This window comes from Haliotis asinina, chromosome 8 (assembly GCF_037392515.1).
Source record: "Haliotis asinina isolate JCU_RB_2024 chromosome 8, JCU_Hal_asi_v2, whole genome shotgun sequence".
In the NCBI taxonomy this organism is placed as follows: domain Eukaryota; kingdom Metazoa; phylum Mollusca; class Gastropoda; order Lepetellida; family Haliotidae; genus Haliotis; species Haliotis asinina.
Window position 1 is genome coordinate 54,707,637 of NC_090287.1, and position 22,067 is coordinate 54,729,703.

The following is a 22,067-nucleotide window of genomic DNA, read 5'->3' on the forward strand; positions in this document are numbered from 1 at the left end:
GGCACCCATGACCTGTCAACCTATCAAAAGTTCTAAAATCTGTATTTTACTTAAAAAGTATAATTGACAGTTGTTAATGTAACCTCTAATTCACCTGTAAAAGTATAGTTGTCGTTAGTGTAATATTGGTGACATGGTTCTGGGTCCACAAAAGTGGCATAATCATCACCATCTTCTAATCCTCTGTAAATAGTGGTTTGTAAGAGTTGCATGTGTTTCGTTTTAGATTATTTGATAAATTTATATTCATTATTTATTATTGTTATTAATTTATATTTATCTGTTTCTGATTTGTCTTGTTTCGGTTTTGTTGGTTGAACCTCTGGCTTTACTAACTACCGCGGAAAAGAAAACAAAAGCAATTATAGTTTCAGGATGAATGTCTGCAGTAGAAATAGTTGGTTGTATTGTTATTTGTAGATTTTATCCTAGTGGTCCTAACATTTTTGCAAAGGTAAGAATATAGAAGGACGCACTCAATGTTAGATATATTTGAAAACAGTTTTGTCACATACTGTACGAATAATTTAAGGCGGCATTATTTTGTGAAGCTTCATAAGCCTCCAGTTCCAGACTATCAATTGGAGAAGCTCTGAAAGCACCAAAGCAATTTCTGAGGCCTTGATCGTATCTATTAATTTTAAATTACTTTTGCATGTGTTCCATGTTTTGCAAGCGCAACTCGTCAATGGAATAGCTCTATAATTTAGACCTTTGATCTAATAGTATTGGGTTATCAGGCCCACTGTTTTGGTTAACATACGTCATCGTATCCCAGGGGGGTAGATCGATGGTCATGTTGTTGAGTCATTGTTTGCCTTGTGCAGACTCCGCCGGACACGATGACACTGTCAAGTGGCAGTGCTATAACTCCGCCGGACACGATGACGCTCTCGCATGTAACGGCCAAGAATCTTTTTAGATTTTATGTTTGCTCGTTTCAGTTTTGATGAAATGATTTCACAATGGAACACTTTATTTCTTTAACACAATCGTTCCCTTTATAATTAACTGTAAAATATTCATGTTATATCATCTCCATTGCACACAAATTCTCACTGACGTGACTGGTGCGTACCATTGTATCCCAACTGCGAGGTCAATGCTTCAAAATGACTCTCCAGAGCGCGCTTCAAAATCAGGCGATCGAATATTGGGTGCGGCGATAAACAACAAACAGTAATGGTTGGTTACTTTATAAAGAGCACAGCATGATGGGATATATCGTTGTAGGTCCTGATAGACATGGACAAAACACGTTCAACAAAGAAACCCACGGATACCAAAGACAATGCGATGGAGAAACTGCATTGGTTTGTACATAAAAGACTGCCGATAATAATGGCGACTATACCCCGTAGAGACAGTACCCCGTAGAGACATGATCCAGCATCACGGAGTTCTAATTTTATCTCGACTGATTAAAGGACACATGCATCATTCCTTTCCAAGGCGCAGGCCTTGTTCTCCCTTCAGAACATACCCCCGGGAGAAAGGTATTCAATCAAGCGTGTGTTTTTTCTGTGCAAAGTTTCTGGTGGAGATGGATGTGAAAAAAAATTGTCCGTTGTCCATTCTCATTTCTGTCGTTTCAATTCCACTTGCCCTAGCAAATGGTGATGTACGATTTGGTTATTTTGGGAGGATTGAAGGTTTTAATGATTATGTCGTGAAAACCTCCGCTCTTTGGTCGAGAAAAACAGCTGGACGTGTATCGAGTTGTGTCCTTGCCTGTATGGGGGATCTGAACTGCAGGTCTGTATTTTACAACACTGCGTCTGCTGACTGCACAGGCCATTCTACTGTTTACACAACATCGTCGTTGGCCACGGCGGAAGTGGGCACGATTTACTTCGAAAACAAAACGCCAGCGAGTAAGTATAATAATTACTCCTAGTTGTATAAAGCAATCTGACATTTAGGTATGTTCCTTATAACATTTAAACGTTATTTGTCTTTGAAAAACTTTAAAAAGGCACTAAATGTTTCAGCATTCAATTGTTTCATATTTTGCTCATTACGTAATATGAAATCAAGGTGTGTCATCATTGTCCTTTAAAAGGCTGCTCTTCATTGAAACAAAAGGTATTCAGTGTTGGAAATTTCAAATTTTTCATGTTAAAATTGTAATAATGTTTCGGTGATAAGTATTTTACAAGCAGCATCTTTTATTTACTTTCAAGTCTCATTTATCATTTCTCTCAGTAATCATTTCTGTCAGAAAATGAACCATTTTGTTTGAAACGCTTTGTATTAATAGGATTGTTGGATACATTGTTATGATCTGCGAGTGTGGCGTTAAACAACATTAAACAATGGTATGATCTGCCTCCTGGCTTGGGGTTGAGGATAACATAAGCCGCTAAGAGGATGTGTAACACCACGTCATTCAAAGTATACTGGACAAAATAAGTTAGGGCTATTGGTCTTTTTATGACTGATATTTCATCAACATGTCAATGAATAAATACATCATCATTATTCATAATTTCAGCATTTCCAAATATCCCTAACTATATTTGTCCACTATATATTTATGGCTTCCTTAATTTAAAAAGACAAAGTTTTAGTTTTAGTTTTAACATCCCTCATATCTTGATATTATCAACTGTAAGAAGGTGTAAGGCGTAAATCCACAATACCCATGATCCGTGGTATTGTGACCTTACTTTTGTCACTGTCGATCCATAAACTCAAATATACTGTATCGTCTCCAAATAGTCAAGTTTTTAAACTACCCTATCATAGCGATATGACTATATAAAATGATCAGGTCATGGCTGACATATTGCACGCAACCACTTGTCCGTGTAAAGTGACCAACACGTTCAGTGTTTCACTGTCTGTAACTAGCTGACTATGGAATATTTACAAAAAGTTTAAACTGTTCGGAACCTTTCATATCATCACAGAACAACTATAAGACAACCACACACACTCAATAGTGTACAGAAATACTCACAATACACTAAATACTCGTCAACCACAATCAACAACATGCACACATCTACCCACAATATACCAGACTGTTCATAAAGAAACAATGAACAACATGCACAACTACCCAAAATACACCAGCTGCAGATTGTTCATCGACCACAATCAACAACATGCACGACTACCTACAATACTCCAGACAACACACACACACACACACGCACGCACGCACGCACGCACGCACGCACGCACGCACGCACACGCACACGCACACGCACACACAAACAAACAAAAAAAACCCCAAAACAACCCATAATTTTCCAAACTACACCAAACAACAAAATACAAAGCTACTCACAATACACTTATTAAAGTAAAAGAATACCGTTTTGGAAATAGCTTTGTCATACAACACTTTAAAATTCAGCATACATACATATGCTACTGTGGTATGTTTCGAGCTGGCCTTCAGTCAACCAGCCAAAAATATACACCCAGCTGAATTAGATATACAACGTCAGTTCACAAGAGTACCAAATCATGACCATCCTGCGAAACAAATTCCAGTTCGGGTATTGTTCATTAGATGATCAAGCATCCACATATTCTGTTGGGACAGTGACAGGATGTCAAGAGGTTATTAATATTGTACCACACACAACACACTGGTGAATAGGTGAAACAGATCGGTGACTGTCTTCGTCCGTGCGTGGGAGTTCGCATATCAGAGGAAATAAGTGCACTGCGTTCAAACAACACCTTTCCCCCTAGTATTCTGTAGACAGTCTCATGTTTCATGTTTTCTCATGGTTCTGATTACACGATGCCATTTAGAAAGTGGTCAAATGCAACATATGTCATATTTGGGATTTCACTTTCTTAGTAAAGAACAACTTCTAGTACTTTTTCGTTTGAGTCCCATCCGGGATTCGAACCCGCACCCTCAGAGTCAGGCACCTAATCGCCAGCACACAAAGTCAGCCTGACTCTGAGGGTGCAGGTTCGAATCCCGGATGGGACTCAACCGAAAAAAGTACTAGAATTTGTACTTTACTAAGAAAGTGAAATCCCAAATATGACATATGTTCTCATGGTTCATTTAACGCATGCCGCCACAGTTCATGGCCAAATACGTTTTCGCTCAATATCGAAATATGGTACTGGTGACATTGATTTTACACATGATACACCTATCCTTGTTTGAGTGGCATGTTAGAAGTTGAGGTGTACAAATAGGACAAATTGTTATGGATACCAACTTCTTTATTGTGTGATTACGACGTTTCGATACAGATTCTTGTACCGTTGTCAAGAATCTGTATCGAAACGTCGCAATCATGCAATAAAGAAGTTGTTATCCATAACAATTTGTCCTATTTGATTAAATCATGTGTAGATCATAAAGCAAAATATATATCTGGAAGGAACATTCTAAATGCAATTTTGCAAATAACTCGTATTCCGCAAGCTACCCACACTTAATAAGCTCGCCGTATGTCAAACATGTAGATTGATGCTCATGATGTTGAACATGGGGAAATCTGGCCCAGAATCGATTATTTACAGATCATATAACTGAAAAACTGCTGAGTGCTGGGATACATGTCACGTGTCAAGCAAGTCGGCCCCGAGACTTTATTTCATTATCAACGAAACTTTTTGTTTCTTTAAAATTAGCGGACACATTTTACAGTACACTGAAATGCAGTTCAGTGTTAGTCACAGAGCCCCAAAAGCTCTGTATCAACAAAGGTAACAGAAGGAATACATTCATCTCGTATATATAAAAAAATCATGCATTTGTTTTCTTCGAGATTTGATGTTCTGTGTTAGATATTCCAGGACAGTGGATAATGATTGATTGATTGATTCTTATGTGTATTCTGAACTTGTCAGAAAAGACAAGGAAACTGGAACAGCTTTGTTAAATTCTTATAGCACCTGATGGACTGACAAGCAGTATAACATTGTTAGTCAGAATACAGGATGATATGTTTGGTCAGGGGACACCAGAAATGCACACTCCTGACATATTGATCTGACAGCTGAAAGTATGTGATTATCAATATTAAACACGTACTTGCTGCATACTGATATGAACATATTTTACATATTACTGAACATATTTTCTGTCAGCATTGTCACCTACCTTGATCTGACAACTGTCTTTATTTGTCGTCAATATTAACATACGTGCTTGCGCATATTGATCTGAAAACTGAATATGTTTTTCTGTCAGCAGTGTCACTTACGTTGAACTGACAACTGTCTTTATTGTTTGTCAATATTAACATACGTGCTTGCACATATTGACCTGACAACTGAATATATTTTCTGTTTGCATTGCCACCTACGTTGATCTGACAACTGTCTTTATTGTTTGTCAACATTAACACACGTACCTGTTGCATATATAAATGTAGCATTCTTGTTTTTTTTAAATTTTGGCTAACATTTTTTAGGTGCAGGTAGCAAAGGTACTGTAAGTATGGTGATCTACCTTCAGTTGTTAGCGATCTATAGTCTATTTTTATATTGTGTTGTCCCCTATAGCTAAATATTTTAGAATTGATTAGTAGTGTTACATGTATAATTTATCTGTGATATTCAAGTCATTTTACTGTCCTTTGTTCACAGGATTGTATAATCTATCTTTCAGTTTGTTAATCTATTTATTGTCTAGTCACGATATGGCTGAAACATTGCCAAAGTGACTTTAAATTTTCACTCACTCACTCACTCACTCACTCACTCACTCGCATACTGATCTGAAAACTGAATATATTTTTCTGTCAGTATTGTCACCTACGTTGATCCGACAACTGTCATTATTGTTTATTGTCTGTCAATGTTAACACATACACTTGCTGTTTTAGCTACTTGCTATGTGATACACATGGACCTAACAACTGTCTGTATTTGTCCATCAACATTAACACCCGTACTTGCTGCATATTGATGTGACATCTGTCTTTATTTACCTGTCAGCATTAACACACATACGTGTTCATATTCATCTGACACCTGTCATTAACACCCGTACTTGCTGCATATTGATGTGACATCTGTCTACATGTACCTGTCAACATTAACACACACACGTGTTCATATTCATTTGACACCTGTCATTAATACACGTACTTGTTGCACGTTGGTTTGACAACTGTCTACTGCTGCATATAGATCTCACACCTGTCTATAGTTTCCTGTCAACATTAACACGTAACTGACGCACATTGATCGGACAACTGAGCATATTTGCCAACATTTACACACGTACGTGCTGCACAGAGATCGTAGATCTGACTGTCTGCATATTGATCCGACATGTACTTGCTGCGCATGAATCTGACATCTGACAACTGTCTTAGTAGTCCATGAACATTAACATGATGCATATTTCTTACATATTGATCTAACAACTGAATATATTTGTCTATCAGCATTGATCTAACAACTGACTATATTTGCCTATCAGCATTGATCTAACAACTGACTATATTTGTCTATCAGCATTGATCTAACAACTGACTATATTTGCCTATCAGCATTGATCTAACAACTGACTATATTTGTCTATCAGCATTGATCTAACAACTGACTATATTTGTCTATCAGCATTGATCTAACAACTGACTATATTTGCCTATCAGCATTGATCTAACAACTGACTATATTTGTCTATCAGCGTTGATCTAACAACTGACTATATTTGTCTATCAGCATTGATCTAACAACTGACTATATTTGTCTATCAGCATTGATCTAACAACTGACTATATTTGTCTATCAGCATTGATCTAACAACTGACTATATTTGTCTATCAGCATTGATCTAACAACTGACTATATTTGTCTATCAGCATTGATCTAACAACTGACTATATTTGTCTATCAGCATTGATCTAACAACTGACTATATTTGTCTATCAGCATTGATCTAACAACTGACTATATTTGTCTATCAGCATTGATCTAACAACTGACTATATTTGTCTATCAGCATTGATCTAACAACTGACTATATTTGTCTATCAGCGTTGATCTAACAACTGACTATATTTGTCTATCAGCGTTGATCTAACAACTGACTATATTTGTCTATCAGCATTGATCTAACAACTGACTATATTTGTCTATCAGCGTTGATCTAACAACTGACTATATTTGTCTATCAGCATTGATCTAACAACTGACTATATTTGTCTATCAGCATTGATCTAACAACTGACTATATTTGTCTATCAGCATTGATCTAACAACTGACTATATTTGCCTATCAGCATTGATCTAACAACTGACTATATTTGCCTATCAGCATTGATCTAACAACTGACTATATTTGCCTATCAGCATTGATCTAACAACTGACTATATTTGCCTATCAGCATTGATCTAACAACTGACTATATTTGTCTATCAGCATTGATCTAACAACTGACTATATTTGTCTATCAGCATTGATCTAACAACTGACTATATTTGTCTATCAGCATTGATCTAACAACTGACTATATTTGCCTATCAGCATTGATCTAACAACTGACTATATTTGTCTATCAGCATTGATCTAACAACTGACTATATTTGTCTATCAGCATTGATCTAACAACTGACTATATTTGTCTATCAGCATTGATCTAACAACTGACTATATTTGTCTATCAGCATTGATCTAACAACTTACTATATTTGTCTATCAGCATTGATCTTACAACTGACTATATTTGTCTAACAACTGACTATATTTGTCTATCAGCATTGATCTAACAACTGACTATATTTGTCTATCAGCATTGATCTAACAACTTACTATATTTGTCTATCAGCATTGATCTAACAACTGACTATATTTGTCTATCAGCATTGATCTAACAACTGACTATATTTGTCTATCAGCGTTGATCTAACAACTGACTATATTTGTCTATCAGCGTTGATCTAACAACTGACTATATTTGTCTATCAGCATTGATCTAACAACTGACTATATTTGTCTATCAGCATTGATCTAACAACTGACTATATTTGTCTATCAGCATTGATCTAACAACTGACTATATTTGCCTATCAGCATTGATCTAACAACTGACTATATTTGTCTATCAGCATTGATCTAACAACTGACTATATTTGCCTATCAGCATTGATCTAACAACTGACTATATTTGTCTATCAGCATTGATCTAACAACTGACTATATTTGTCTATCAGCATTGATCTAACAACTGACTATATTTGTCTATCAGCATTGATCTAACAACTGACTATATTTGTCTATCAGCATTGATCTAACAACTGAATATATTTGTCTATCAGCATTGATCTAACAACTGACTATATTTGTCTATCAGCATTGATCTAACAACTGACTATATTTGTCTATCAGCATTGATCTAACAACTGAATATATTTGTCTATCAGCATTGATCTAACAACTGACTATATTTGCCTATCAGCATTGATCTAACAACTGACTATATTTGTCTATCAGCATTGATCTAACAACTGACTATATTTGTCTATCAGCATTGATCTAACAACTGACTATATTTGTCTATCAGCACAATGTCACCTACACAGATCTGACAACTATATTTGTTCTCCAGTATTATCACACGTACTTGTTACACAGAAATCTAACACTTGTGTGTACTTGTCTGCCAATATTAACCCTCTCTTGTGATCCAAACTCTACATATCGCAAATAATATCCTGCTATCTTTATGAGACAGAAATCATTGAATGCACAATGTGTCGTGTCTCAAGCAATTCGCAGCGTGAACGAGTAACCATGTATGCCAACATATGCACATAAGGACAGTGTTAAAAAGATTATGTCAAATATAATATAAAATGTCAGTGTCAGATCACAGATGAAGTAAAAATGGCTCTCAAGGCTATGTCTTTCATACGAAGCAAGTACTCTTTAAATGATAGAATGTTATGGCTATACACCTCTGTGAAAGGTTGTTTTAAAGTTGAATCATTAAGGTAAACTATCAGTATAGTACCCATACAGCCTATAATTGTAGTTTCACGATGTACTGGTATTGACAAGGGGTATTATGGTTCAAAAGGAAAGAATGAGTAACATGTGAATGCCCAGTGCGACATTCCCTACAAACAACCTGATGTCTTCCACGGTTGGCACTTATAATGCTACCTCTTATGATCTATCGAATGTCATGTTGATTGTTAGTGGTTTGTTGATCCTGTTTTGAAGTTAAACTTTCATTAACCTATTGCTTTATAACATGCGACAGAATTCAAGGTTTCGAGAAATGAGAGTTGTGCTGGAGTGAGAATATTATTGTTACTTAGAGATACATTTATTTATTTCACCTGCTGTAACTATGACTTTAACTGTGCGCTTATGACGAAATTATACACTTGAAATAGCATTTGGATTTTAGATAAAATATATTTTAAAGTTTAATTTAAACACTGTTAAGATCCAGTAACTGCGGCTCCAACAACTACTGCTTCTTCAACAACGACAGCTGCAACAACAACTACACTTCCATCCACCACTGGGGCTCCGACAACCACCACAGCTGCAACATCTACCACTACAACAACCACTACAACAACCACTACAACAACCACCAAGCCTACAACTACAACACCTACCACCACAACATCCACCACTACCACCACCACCACCACAACGACCACCACTACAACAACCACCACTACCACTACAACCACCACTACCACCACCACAACTACAGCACCCACCACAACGACGACAACAGCAGCCCCGGTAACTGGACCAGTAACTTACATATACCATAACGTCAAAAAAAGTTGGACTGCCGCTCGTGCGACATGCATACAGAATGGAGGTGACATGGCGTCACTGGACACGCAGGAGAGGTTCGACGCAATGGAGGCCTTCCTAGACGGTGAGCATACGGGCATCGTTTTGCGGAATTATTTACTATCCGAGATGGCCTTTAACTATATCTCGCTACTTATCAGCCAATAGGTATGGAGATACAGGACTATTTCTCGATATGCAGGAAGAAATGAAGGTCATCAGTGTAGTGCATACCTATAGAAATTGATGAAATCCTAGAAACGCTTTTGGGACTTGTTAGACTTCACCTTGGATTACGTTGTGGAATTCTTTTCATAAGTACGACTGTACCCATACGTATGGTCGTCTCCTATTCTCGCCGGTTTCCTGTTCTCTCGGTAAACACGTTTTCTGCCGAGATCGCCGATGCGTGATACTTCGTGGTTGTTTACATCACTGACCGGTAACTAGGAAGTGGCACAAGTCTGTGAATTATCAAAATTTTGCAACGTAACGAATGTTCGTTAGTTTTTATAACCAACTTGAAACAATTGTAACTTTTTCCCGCCCTTTCCGACAGGATTCCCATTCCTTACACTTAATAATGTTACTTCCTAGTCATGCCGCAAGAATAGGAAACTCCTCGCTAAGTCATCGGCCTTGTTTCTCATCGAGCGCAAGAGTGTTGATACATCTGATGGATCAAACAATACTTATTGATAGATGCATATGTTAGAAGGGGTCTCTTCAATTAAAAACAACAAGCATTCATACAATAAGAACTGTTTGTAGTATTTTTCCAGCCAGTATCCGTAAGTACAGCGAGAATAGGAAACGCCAGTATATATAATCTGATTGTCATAACAGGTTGCTATCTGTGGTTGCCAACTTTGCCGTTAACTTACATGACGCAGTGATGACTATTAACATCTCGTTCTCTTTAAATTTCAATCTTTCTTTCAAGCGAGAAAAGCGTCAGGAAGCGGCCTTGCAAACAGTGTGTGGGTGGGAATCAACCGAAATAGCGCTGACGGAAAACTCTACTGGACTAACGGTGCTCTCATGGACGAAAGCGACATATGGGCCTCAGGGCATCCAAAGAGTGGCGACGGTTGCGGATATACGTCCCCTTTCTCTGGGATGGTATACAGAACCACCCAGTGTAGTTGGAGCGGGAAGTTTCTCTGTCAGATACCTGCTTAATGACTCTCTGGTTTGGAGAAGATGAAAATGTGCATTTTGCATATTGAAAAAAGACACCAATCGAAAAGATGAATTACGTTTATGTACGATTCTAATTGTGTATTACATTTTGCCTGAAATTACAAAATTATATTATATTATATTTTTTTCCTATTTCTTATCAAGAACGTTTCCAACGCTTTGGACAAAATGTACAACAGATCGTATATATTAGAAACAGAGCTATATATACTACCACGTTTGTCTCAGTGATCTTTGTATTACTTTTGCCTCATAGTTCATCATGTAGATATGACTGATGCTTCAAACCTTCAATACTGAGGTTGTACAGTCACAAGAGATATTCCGCTTATCATATTGTTAGTGAAGATACATATCGAGGTGTTTTTCAGGAAATTCTGCTTAAAAATCAGTGATACATCAGTGAACATGTCCTGTTTTGTAGATACCTCCTCCTATTATAGAGACATTTTTGTCCATACACTTGCATAGCACCGTTATATTAAAAAGTTATACGTATATGTGCTGTTTGATCTCCATGCAAAAATATAAAAATTGCCAAGTTTAGTCAGTTCCTCTCTCGAGCACCAAATTTCGCCTATTTCTGAGTGAGTGTAGTCTTACGCCGCACTCAGCAATATTCCAGCTATTTGGCGGCGGTCTGTAAATAAACGAGTCTGGACCAGGCAATCCAGTGATTAACAACATGAGCATCGATCTGAGCAGTTGGGAACCGATGACATGTGTCAACCAAATCAGCGTGTCTGACCACCCTATCCCGTTAGTCGCCTCTTACGACAAGCAGTCTCCTTTTATGGTTCGCCTATTTCTACAAGTTGCTGTCATATTCATCACAGGTAACTATCAAAACAATAGCTGGTAAACTTAATTAACAGTTTCAATTATTTGATCAATGTAAACATAATACAGTGACGTGGAAATAATAATCGTACACAAGACGAACTAGAATACCACAGAGTGAAGCTTAAAACTAGTGATTAAAAAACAATGTATTTATAGTGGACAAAAAAGAGCTATAGGTTGACAACTGAAGGTAGATTACCATACTAAGGACCATGGGGACTTACAGTACATTTGCTTCCTGCATGGACCTTAGCTGGATTTACATCATCCCTTCAGCTGTTAGCAATTTAGACAATTGCAGCCACACAGTAAAAGAACACTTATTCTGGGATTAAAAACCTGGAAAAGTTAAATTTACTTCAAATGTTTTGGGACTTACGTACCCTCTCAGGGGGACAATTATTTTACAGTACTTCAACCCCCTTTGAGGGTAAAGCCACAGACGATATGAGTTACTAATTTAAACTTCCAGTTATAAACTATTTATCTATTTACAATTCAATGAACAAATCTAATTCCTTTAAAAATGAGATAATTAAACGAGGGCTACTATTGCTAAAAATATACTTCATAGTTGGTGAATTAAAATATTGATCCCTTTCATGGAATACTCAACACAGTCAAGCAGGATATGATTGACTATGATTCTTTCATCACAAGGGATACAAAGCGGAAGATCCTCACCATTATATTTTTGTGTATATCTTGTGTGGCCAATACGACATCGTCGTAAAATAACCTCTTCAAATCTGGACTGACAACCCAAGTAGGTGTAACCAATATACGGTTCTATTGCATGTAATTTATTTATACCTACCTGGGTGTCCCACTTCTTCTGCATCAGATCACGGATGTAAGTTCTAATGCTATCTTTCTAATCAGAGTATGGAATAAGAAGTGGTGTCACAGATTTGTTACCTTGGCAGCAAGATCGGCCATTGTGTTATCAGAAATGCTTACGTGGCTTGGTAACCAACAAAAGACGACGTCGTACTGGCCAGTAGCAAGATCATTATACAGTTTAATAATTTCTATTAAAAGTGGATGTTTACATGATAAATTTTTAATCGCCCGAAGACAAAAAAAGAGAGTCTACGTATTGTTTATGTTTAGGGTGTCTTTGTGTAAATTTAAGAGCCGTTAGTATGGCGTTAGCTTCAGCTGTGAAAATAGAGCTGCTATCCAGTACTCTAGAAGATATTGTTCTGGATCCAGTGACCGTGGCACAAGCTACTGCGCCACCGTCCTTGGACACGTCTGTCCAGGATTTGTAATCCATCAACTGAATCGTTTAAAACTTTTGATAAACTGTTTATCTTAATACTAAAAAGTGTGACAGACAAAATACTGCCTTATGGAACACCCTGATCCTGATTATAAAGATCAGACAGGGTAGAACCCACGCGGACTTGAAATTGTCTGTTATTTAAAAAGTTGGCTATGAATTCAGGCAAACGACTTCGCAGGCCGAAGTCATGTAAATCTCCCAAAATGCCAAAATTCCAGGTTGTGTCATATGCCTTTTCTTGATAAAAAAGATAGACACAGCATGTTGTTTATTAATTAATGCGTTTTTCACAAATGCTTCAAGTCGTACTAGGTGATCGACAGTACTTCTGTTTTTACGAAAACCACACTGTATATCTGTTATGAGGTTAGTTGTTTCCACGTACCAAACAAGTCGATTATTTATCATGCGTTCCATGGTCTTGCAAACACAGCTTGTTAATGAAATCGGACGATAATTGGACGGATCCGTATGATCACGTCCAGGTTTAGGTATTGGTACAACTATAGCGTCACGCCACGAAGAAGGAAATTTCCCGGAAGTCCAAATATCGTCAAAAAAATATAAGCGCGTCTCTAAACAGGATTCTGGTAAGTGCTTCAGGGGTTGATAATGTATGTTATCAGCTCCTGTAGCAGTTTCATGAACTTGATCAAGAGCAGTATGGAGTCCATGAATAGAAAATGTTTCATTATAATCTTCCCCATTAACAGAATAGAAATTAGTAGTTCTCTTTTCTTGTTGTCTTTGATACTACTGGAATTTAGGAGTATAATTAGAGGAGGAAGAATGTTTAGCGAGAGTTTTTCACCCAGTTTATTTGCAATATCTGATTTATCAGTAAGTAATTGATCTCCATGTTAAAGATGATGGACACTAGACTTTGTACCTTTACCTTTAATTTTCTGTACCATGTTCCATACCTTGGACATGGGTGTCCGAGAATTTATTTTAGATACATAAGTTTGCCAAGATTGGCGTTTATTCTGTTTAAGCGTACGCCGCGCTGTAGCATTTAACATTTTGAATTTATTTAAATTATGCACCATAGGATGGCGACGGAAATAATGTTCTGCTTTTTTCCTTGCCTTCCTAGCTTGTTTGCATTCATGGTTAAACCATCGTGTCCGGATATGTGGAACTACGGAGGACTTTGGTATACACTCATCAGCTATGTAATTCAGTTCATCAGAAAAACATTCGATAGCATCAGGAACATCAATAAAACGTTCAGGTTAAAGTTTGTCAAGACACAATTTTTCATATAAATGCCATTATGCCTTTTTAAAATTCCATCTTGAAGATGGAGGAAGATCAGATGGGGTTACTGATTTCAATATTGTAGGAAAATGGTCACTTCCACAAAGAGCATCGTGGACTGACATTCAAATTCAGTTAGTACGTTGGAGTCAGTTACTGACAAATCAAGAGCTGACTATGTTCCTGTACCAGGACGTAAATACGTGTCTGTACCATCATTGAATATAATTATAAATAAGACATTATTTAAAATAAAATCCTCTAGAACTGTACCTTTTGTGTTTGTGGTCGCACTCCCCCAGAGTGGGTTGTGGCCATTCTAATCACCCACGAGTGCACTTGGTTTTGGTAGCTCATCATAGAGAGATTAAAGATCAGCCAGAATTAGAGTCGATGATAGCGGAATGTACAGTGAACACAGAGTAAGTGTAATGTTCAAAGTAAGGCGCACTGCAGCTGCTTGGAGATTTGTTTTGAGCGTCACAGGGCTGTGGATAACGCCATGTCTTACAAGAATGCTTCTTTAATGGGCATTCTAGAAGTTGGTGAGTCAAAAATGAAACATACAGCTTCATAGAAAACAATTTCTTGTTTATTACGTTGATCGATGTAGATTCTTACATCGTTTTCAAGCTAAATGTGAATACAACCAAAATAGTGAGAAGCTTAAATACATGGTATGTTGAGACAAACAGCGGATTAACATTAACAACATTTGATAGAGTAAACAAGTGGTACATAATTGGAGGAGGCCAGCAGGAAGCTAGAACAACAATGAGCACTAGTGATGAAGCCAAAGAGTGGGATGTGTAGTAACAACAAACAGACGCAATGCTTGGATTGTCTATGGTTTGATCAGTTCTCCATAGGCCGATAGCATATAGCATCCTTTGCCTCTATTGATCAAAGGTTTCTGGCGGCAGATTTCGATGGCTTCTAAGAGTTTCCTTTTTGTGAAGTCATGGTTTTTGGCTGACAGGACTTCGAATTCGTCGAACTTGATGCGATGACTGGTGATTTTTTGTTGATGGTCTGAGAGGGCCGATTTGCTGTCTGCCTTGGCTGTAGAGGATTTGTGTTCTTTTATGCGGGTGTCATTAGGGCGGGAGGTTGCACCTATATATGAATCGCCACATTCACAGTTGATCTAGTAAATCACTCCTTTTGGGGGCTGCATGCTGCAGGGTAGGTTACGGCCATTGCCTTGGAGGGTGGTCCTGAGGGTTGGTGAACCAGAGAAGATGGTGTCGATGCCTGCTTGGTGTTTAAGGAGTCCGCTAATTTGATGGGACGTCTTGCCAATGTAAGGAAGGGTAATTCTAATGGGGGCGGTTTCTTGCTTGATCAGTTTTGGATTGCTCTGGAGCGTAGTGGAGATGGTCCTCTTAACTAGGTTAGATGGATACTGGTTGAAGTTGGTGAAGACATGCTATAAGTGGCAGCGTTCCTTTTGTAGGTCGTCGTTGCTGGAGCAAATATTCTTGGCGCGTCTTGTCAGGGTAGATACGACACCAGACTTGGTTTTAGGGGGTAGAAAACTCACAGGACGGATGACTGCAACAGCACTTTCAAACAATGTACCAATTGTGAAGGAAATCACTCATTTTTCATTGTGTCATTTGGAAACAGCAAATGGAAATCAACAAAATCAAATTTACATAAGACATACGTTTTGCTGAAGCTAAAAAAACAAGTACAAAAATCTGAACCACGTACACACACACACGCACGCACGCGCCCGCAAAAATTGTGGACGTAGGTCACGTAATGTTAATATATGTGTGGGTGAAGATGTGACAGATGTACGTCCCAGGAAAATCTGTTTCTGTAACTGAATGATCATAACACATCATACGCAATTATGTGCACGTGGCACATATATCAGATACCATTTTGGTAGTAGATCACGACGTCACCCTCTCCACCTTCATAGAACATCTGTGCTTACATCAGTATCGTCCAGTACGGCATCGTCTTAGAATAACATTTTCAACTGACAACCCAAGTAGGTGAAACCGATAGTTTTATTGGGTTTTATTGCATGTAATTAAGACAGAGCTGCAACCGTTTTTCAGTCGTGCGTATATTCGTACCTCGAAATGATACGTTAGAATCTTCAACGAATTAATAGAGGCATTGAACCCTTTCGGTAAACTGTATATTTTGATACTGAACCACGTTACAGATTCTATGCTGCTTTGTGGGACCCCTTGGTCTTGTTCGAAAAATTCACACAAGGCGGAACCCACACGCGCATGGAAATGTCGATCCGTCATGTGAAATGATGGAAACGGCCTCTCAGTCCCATTTCATGAAGTTCTTTCAAAATTCCATGTATCCACGTTGTAGCATATGATTTTTACATCTGGAACTGTAGAATACTTCGGTATACACTCATCAGCTTGTACATTTAAAGCGTCAAAGAATACCCAAATAGGATCAACTATATCACTGAAACATTCGGGTCTTAGTTCAGATGTGCTTAAAGTTCAAAATAAGGACCACCCTGCCTTGGGAGTATTCCATCTTGTGTAAGATGGAAAATCAGCAGGATAAATTTCTGATAGTATTCTTGGAAAATGATCACTTCAAAAGGACCATTGTGGACTGACTAGTCAACTTCGTTAAGTAGATTACAGTCTGCAAGCCACAAATCCACAGTAGATGCCATTGCAGGAGGCAGATAAATGTGCGAAACATGATTGTATACACGCAGGTCATTATTGGAGATAAAATCCTCCAGGGTTTACCTTTAGTGTTACCATTTGTGCCACCCCGAAGTGAGTTATGGCCACTGAGGTTTCCGTAGCTGATCACAGTGAGCTTGAAGATCAGACTGGCGAAGCGTTGAAGTCTGTGAAATATAGAGCCAGCATAGTGTATACATCTTACATCTAAATGTAAGTCTCACTGTTGCGGCTTGAAGATTAGCTGCAAGCGTTAGAGGGGTGTGAAAAACATTCTGCTAAACAAGGATTCATGGCCCTATCACCTGGAGGTGATTAATAATATCAAATATAGGTGAGGATATGAATTAATATTGAACGTCGCATCGTCAATATTTCGGCCATATCTCGTGACTAGAACAGATTTGACATTGAAATTGTAAATGTGTATATTATAAAAACCTGTAGTCAAAGGACAGTAAAACAACTAGAATAACACAATTACAAATAAAACTAGTGTGGAAGGTTACAACTGAAAACACTATTTGGACAATACAATACAAAAACAGGCAATGGATCACCAGCTACTGTAAGCAGATCGCCATACTAGGGTCCATGGGAACCTACAGTACTTTCGCTACCTGCATGGGTCCTAGCTGGATTTACACCATCCCTTCAGCTGCTGGCGATTGCCTGGAGTTCCAATATTAAAAAAGCAAATATACTGAGTTAAAAAAGAAACTTCACAAAATGTAATTTTATAAAAATAATGAATAATTTTTCTCTGGTTATACATCTGTGTATCCGAAAATGGGATTCCTATCTTTCGACTCTAGAATAACGTTAGCAAAACCCACTCAAACCCATCCATTCGTCGTGCAAATGGCGTTAGTGCCAAATCAGGTTCTGCAGTTGCAGTCGGTCACGTCATCTTTGCATCGAAGTTTTCGTCATTTGCACGTGTTTGCACTGGCCTCAAGAACTGAATAAGACACTTTTAAACCACAGTTCTAACGGTACTTTAAATGCCACGATTGTCAAATGTGCAACGTGAACGCGCCGTTGGCATGTTGCAGACGGAAAGATCAATTATTGACGTCGCAAGAGCAATGGGATGCAGCCGTGGTACGTATATACTGTGTATGACTTGCGAGGTCGTCTACAACAAACTCGCACCACTTCTGATTGCCCAAGGTCGGGTCGTCCGCGTGTGACGTCACGAGCAGAAGACCGTCAAATCGTCCTACGCCACGTACGTGACAGATTTCTGCCGGCTACATGAACCAGGGCTAAGATGTTTAGAGGTCGACTATCCTCGCAGACCATTCGAAATCGGTTGAAGTTACGGAACAGTTTCCACATTTTATATAAATACTAATTTCTGTATTCTCAGAAGAGTGAGCACATGTAACAGACACTGTGCAAATATTAACACAATGCCGGTATCTGTGACACTTGAAGCAGAACAATAAACTGCCTGAGGATTGAGTGCAGAAAATGAAAAACGTTATGTGCTTGTTTGAACTACCTCAATATTTTTCCTGGTTGTAAACCTTTTGACAAACGACACTCCTTGGTCTTTCATCTCGGATATAATATCGAGCTCAGTGTACCTGCAAACACATCATCACAGTCTCTGAAAGTACAGTTGCTGGTGTTTAACGTTCTGTGACCTAAACCCAGAATCGGGAGTGGTCGCGTGCTGTTTTTTGTTACTCTCGATTAACAACGACCCTGTACACACTCGCTTGATATTTTTAAAATGTTTCTCCAGCTAATACAGAGACACGTTTAGAAACTACAAAGCTATTTAGTTTTAATAGAGTATTGTCTTGGAGTCGATAACCAAGCATCGTGGCCAGTAATCGACAGATATGGAGGGTTCTTGTTGATCATCACTTGGTTTTTGCTTTTGGTTTTACTTGGTTGTTAGGGGTTTGAAAATCAATGATTGTTGTTTCACTGTTACGTCAACCATGCTCATCCACACACCTATCATATAATATCATATTGACAATGCTAAAAACCAATGATTTCCGACTTACAGCACCACGGACACTTGGATTATATATACTCCAGCAGAAGAATTATAAATAATTAATCCACCAGTTTGGCCCATGAGCGACCGCTTTCTGCCCATAACACATTTACAAGAATAAAGATCTAATTCTACCACCCGTCTGGGTGAAGTAAGGGGCGAAGTAGTGTGTTTGCAAAGGAACACAGTTTGTGGAACCAGTGCCTTCAACTACCAGACTCAGGGGCGCAACCCAGGGCAAACAGGTTGTCCAATTAGGTCTTACGACCAGCAATGGAGTGCTGTGGAACAATTTTTCCCCCGAGTTCACACGGGGGTGAAAAGATGTTGGCCTTATCCAGCACCACCACCCAAGGAGGTTGCTCTTCAAGGGTGTCATTTATGCTTATAATCCAATTGGAGCATGATAGCATATAGCACAAGTCTTGGAACTGCATCAATTTTGAGTCAAATTCGGAAATGTTCATCACGTGTCCGTCATAAAATCATTCGGAAAGCATTACTCAGCACTTGAATATTCTAAACTTGGTGGAGGTGTGTACCCCTCTACCTCAAGCAGTCTGATCATGTTTTCCATGATAGAAAACGGATGTATTCAGATTACAGTAGAAAATACTGAAATTACGGCTCTTTTAATGATACAGTGGAAGCAATCTAAACCGGCGCTTATTGGGACTGAAGAAAGAATCTGTTTTTTGCCGGATTGTAGAGCTGATGATAAATGTACAAGTCATAGACGGGACTGAGACTTTACGCCAGTGTTGACAACTTGGCGGATTAGACAGATGCCGGTTGTGACACTATGCCATAAAATGCTGAAAATATGCCCAAAATATAAAAATCAAGATGATTTGCTAGTGTTTAGGGTTTATTGCATATCACAGATTTTCAGCTTGAGTGATCCCTGTTTGGTCTTCACCGACCCATGCATGTCAGTAGGCTGACCTACTTGACAGCCGAAGATAATACTCAGTCACTAGTGTCCTTGTTCTGTGTCACACAACTTGAATATTATGGAGTGTGGCGAAACAAAGCAACAATAATTTCTGTAATGTTTTATTTCAGTGGCACAATTTTCAACAGAGGAGCCATATTCTGACAGACAGCCCTTGAGATCTGGTCCGAGTGAGTGCACATTTTATCCTATGTAATGGGTTTCAGTGGTTGTGTAGTTTTTACTGACATAACGCGCTATTGTAGCTAACTGTTCCGTCTGCAAACGTGTATAGATGTTCTTCGAAAACCTCATTATTCGAGACATTAATTTTAACTGGAGAGAACAATTCTGCTAGCAGCCATGAATGAAGCAGTTTCTGGTCTGAACGTGGTGATCATGTATGTTCAATAACAGAATATGGATATTTCTTGATAGTGTATATTTTCACTGAAGGATTATACAAGGACATCAGGCAGGACATTTCTTCAGATATAGTTAACATTAAAAAGTATTAATTAAATAATATTTTGTAGGGGAGAGGTCAAAGAGATGCGGACAACGAGAGCAGAAGGCACTAACATCACAAGACATTAGGGAAACTCTGGTCATCAAGTGCTGTGTGAAACAGTGGATAAAGAAACTGTCTTTTGACGTTATCTATCAACTCAGATTGTCATTTTGGAGGAAGACTCAAACCAAACAGAGCTGCTTCATCAACAGTCACTTGAGAGCTATCTTCAGATACCAAGAACAAAGACTGTCAGATGTTCTCTTCACCCTTGAAGGACATGAAGTTTGCAGCGTTTGTTGGTGTACTGTTTTCAAGATCAGTAAAACCAGGTAAGTTTGGCATAATTGTTTGGGGTATTCATGTAAGGAGGAAGAAAATACTCATTTCTCATGAATTTCTTGGGTATACTAAATGATGATATTTGTTTAGGTAGGGATTGTGGTAAGTATAATGTTGTGATTCATAAATGAAATTTATTTTTAAAGTTTTTTTCATCATGAGAGAGCTGTGAAGGACTGTCTACCACCAAAGGTTGATCAAAGATGTGATCAAAAGTATGATTCACAGACGTACCAGGAGGCTAACGTGTGGCTTGATTAGTATTTCAAAAGGTTTGTTTGCATGTACATTTCTCAAGCAATATCATGTCATCTGTATCATTATTTGTGGTTACATTTTTATGACACAGGATCTAGTGTCTGGATATAATATGTTGATAACTTTGTTTTCATATCAGTGCAAACTGTCTTTTGTTCTTCCTTTCCCCGACCCATTTCCATGGGTCTGACCTGTGAAAGCCCCGGGGTAGAATAGGCCTTCAGCAACCCATGCTTGCCATAAGAGGCGACTAACGGGATCGGGTGGTCAGACTCACTGACTTGGTTGACACATGTCATCAGCACCCAACTGTGCAGATCAATGTTGTTGATCACTGGATTGTCTGGTTGAGGCTTTACAGACCGCCGCCATAATATAGCTGGACTATTGCTGAGTTCGGCATTCACTCAGTTACTATGTCCAAGGGTCATGAGATATCTGACATTTGTCTGTGCTTGAAATCAGAGCACACAATCACTGACAGGCAAAATATTTTTTATGTTTACAGACATGGAGACCACATGCCACACAAGACAGAAGTCCAGCTGCCACCATGCCTTACAAAGAGGCAAGTCTTTGACACCTATGTTGAAGTCAACATTGATCAGGACAAGCCGTGGATTGGGTACAGTCGTTTTAAGGAACTCTGGAGGGAGTTCTTCTCATCTGTCAAAATACTGAAGGTAAATAGGGTATACCAAGTTGTCAAGATGTATTTGATTCATATTACTACAATTAGCTACTGTGATACCCCTTTAATTTTTCAGTACGTGCTCGGTGTTCTCACAGCTGACAAGTGTTATAATGTAAATATATAAAAGATCACGATGATGTTGAAATTGTTTACTTGTTTCAGGCAAAGGATTTCACACAATGCTCTCTGTGCATCTTATACAAAGATGCACTACAGAGAAAAAACTTGGGAAAGGGAGAAGTGACGACCTTGAAAGAAGCCAATCAGGGA

At 38.4% G+C, this 22,067-nt stretch overlaps 1 protein-coding gene across 1 annotated transcript; it reads left to right on the forward strand.

The window, feature by feature from the left end:
* Window positions 1–1,543: 1,543 nt before the first annotated feature.
* Window positions 1,544–10,942, forward strand: LOC137294165 (zinc metalloproteinase nas-34-like). The gene is made up of 4 exons (XM_067825152.1): window positions 1,544–1,874; window positions 9,393–9,462; window positions 9,637–9,845; window positions 10,704–10,942. The coding sequence occupies exons 1-4, from the start codon at window positions 1,544–1,546 to the stop codon at window positions 10,940–10,942; spliced, it is 849 nt and encodes a 282-aa protein (XP_067681253.1).
* Window positions 10,943–22,067: the final 11,125 nt, after the last annotated feature.

Coding starts and splice junctions, on each gene's coding strand:
- LOC137294165 (XM_067825152.1), top strand. CDS start 1,544: ATGGATGTGAAAAAAAATTGTCCGTTGTCCATTCTCATTTCTGTCGTT. Junction 9,463..9,636: donor GCAACAACAACTACACTTCC/ATCCACCACTGG, acceptor AACCACCACTAC/CACTACAACCACCACTACCA. Junction 9,846..10,703: donor AATGGAGGCCTTCCTAGACG/GTGAGCATACGG, acceptor CTTTCTTTCAAG/CGAGAAAAGCGTCAGGAAGC.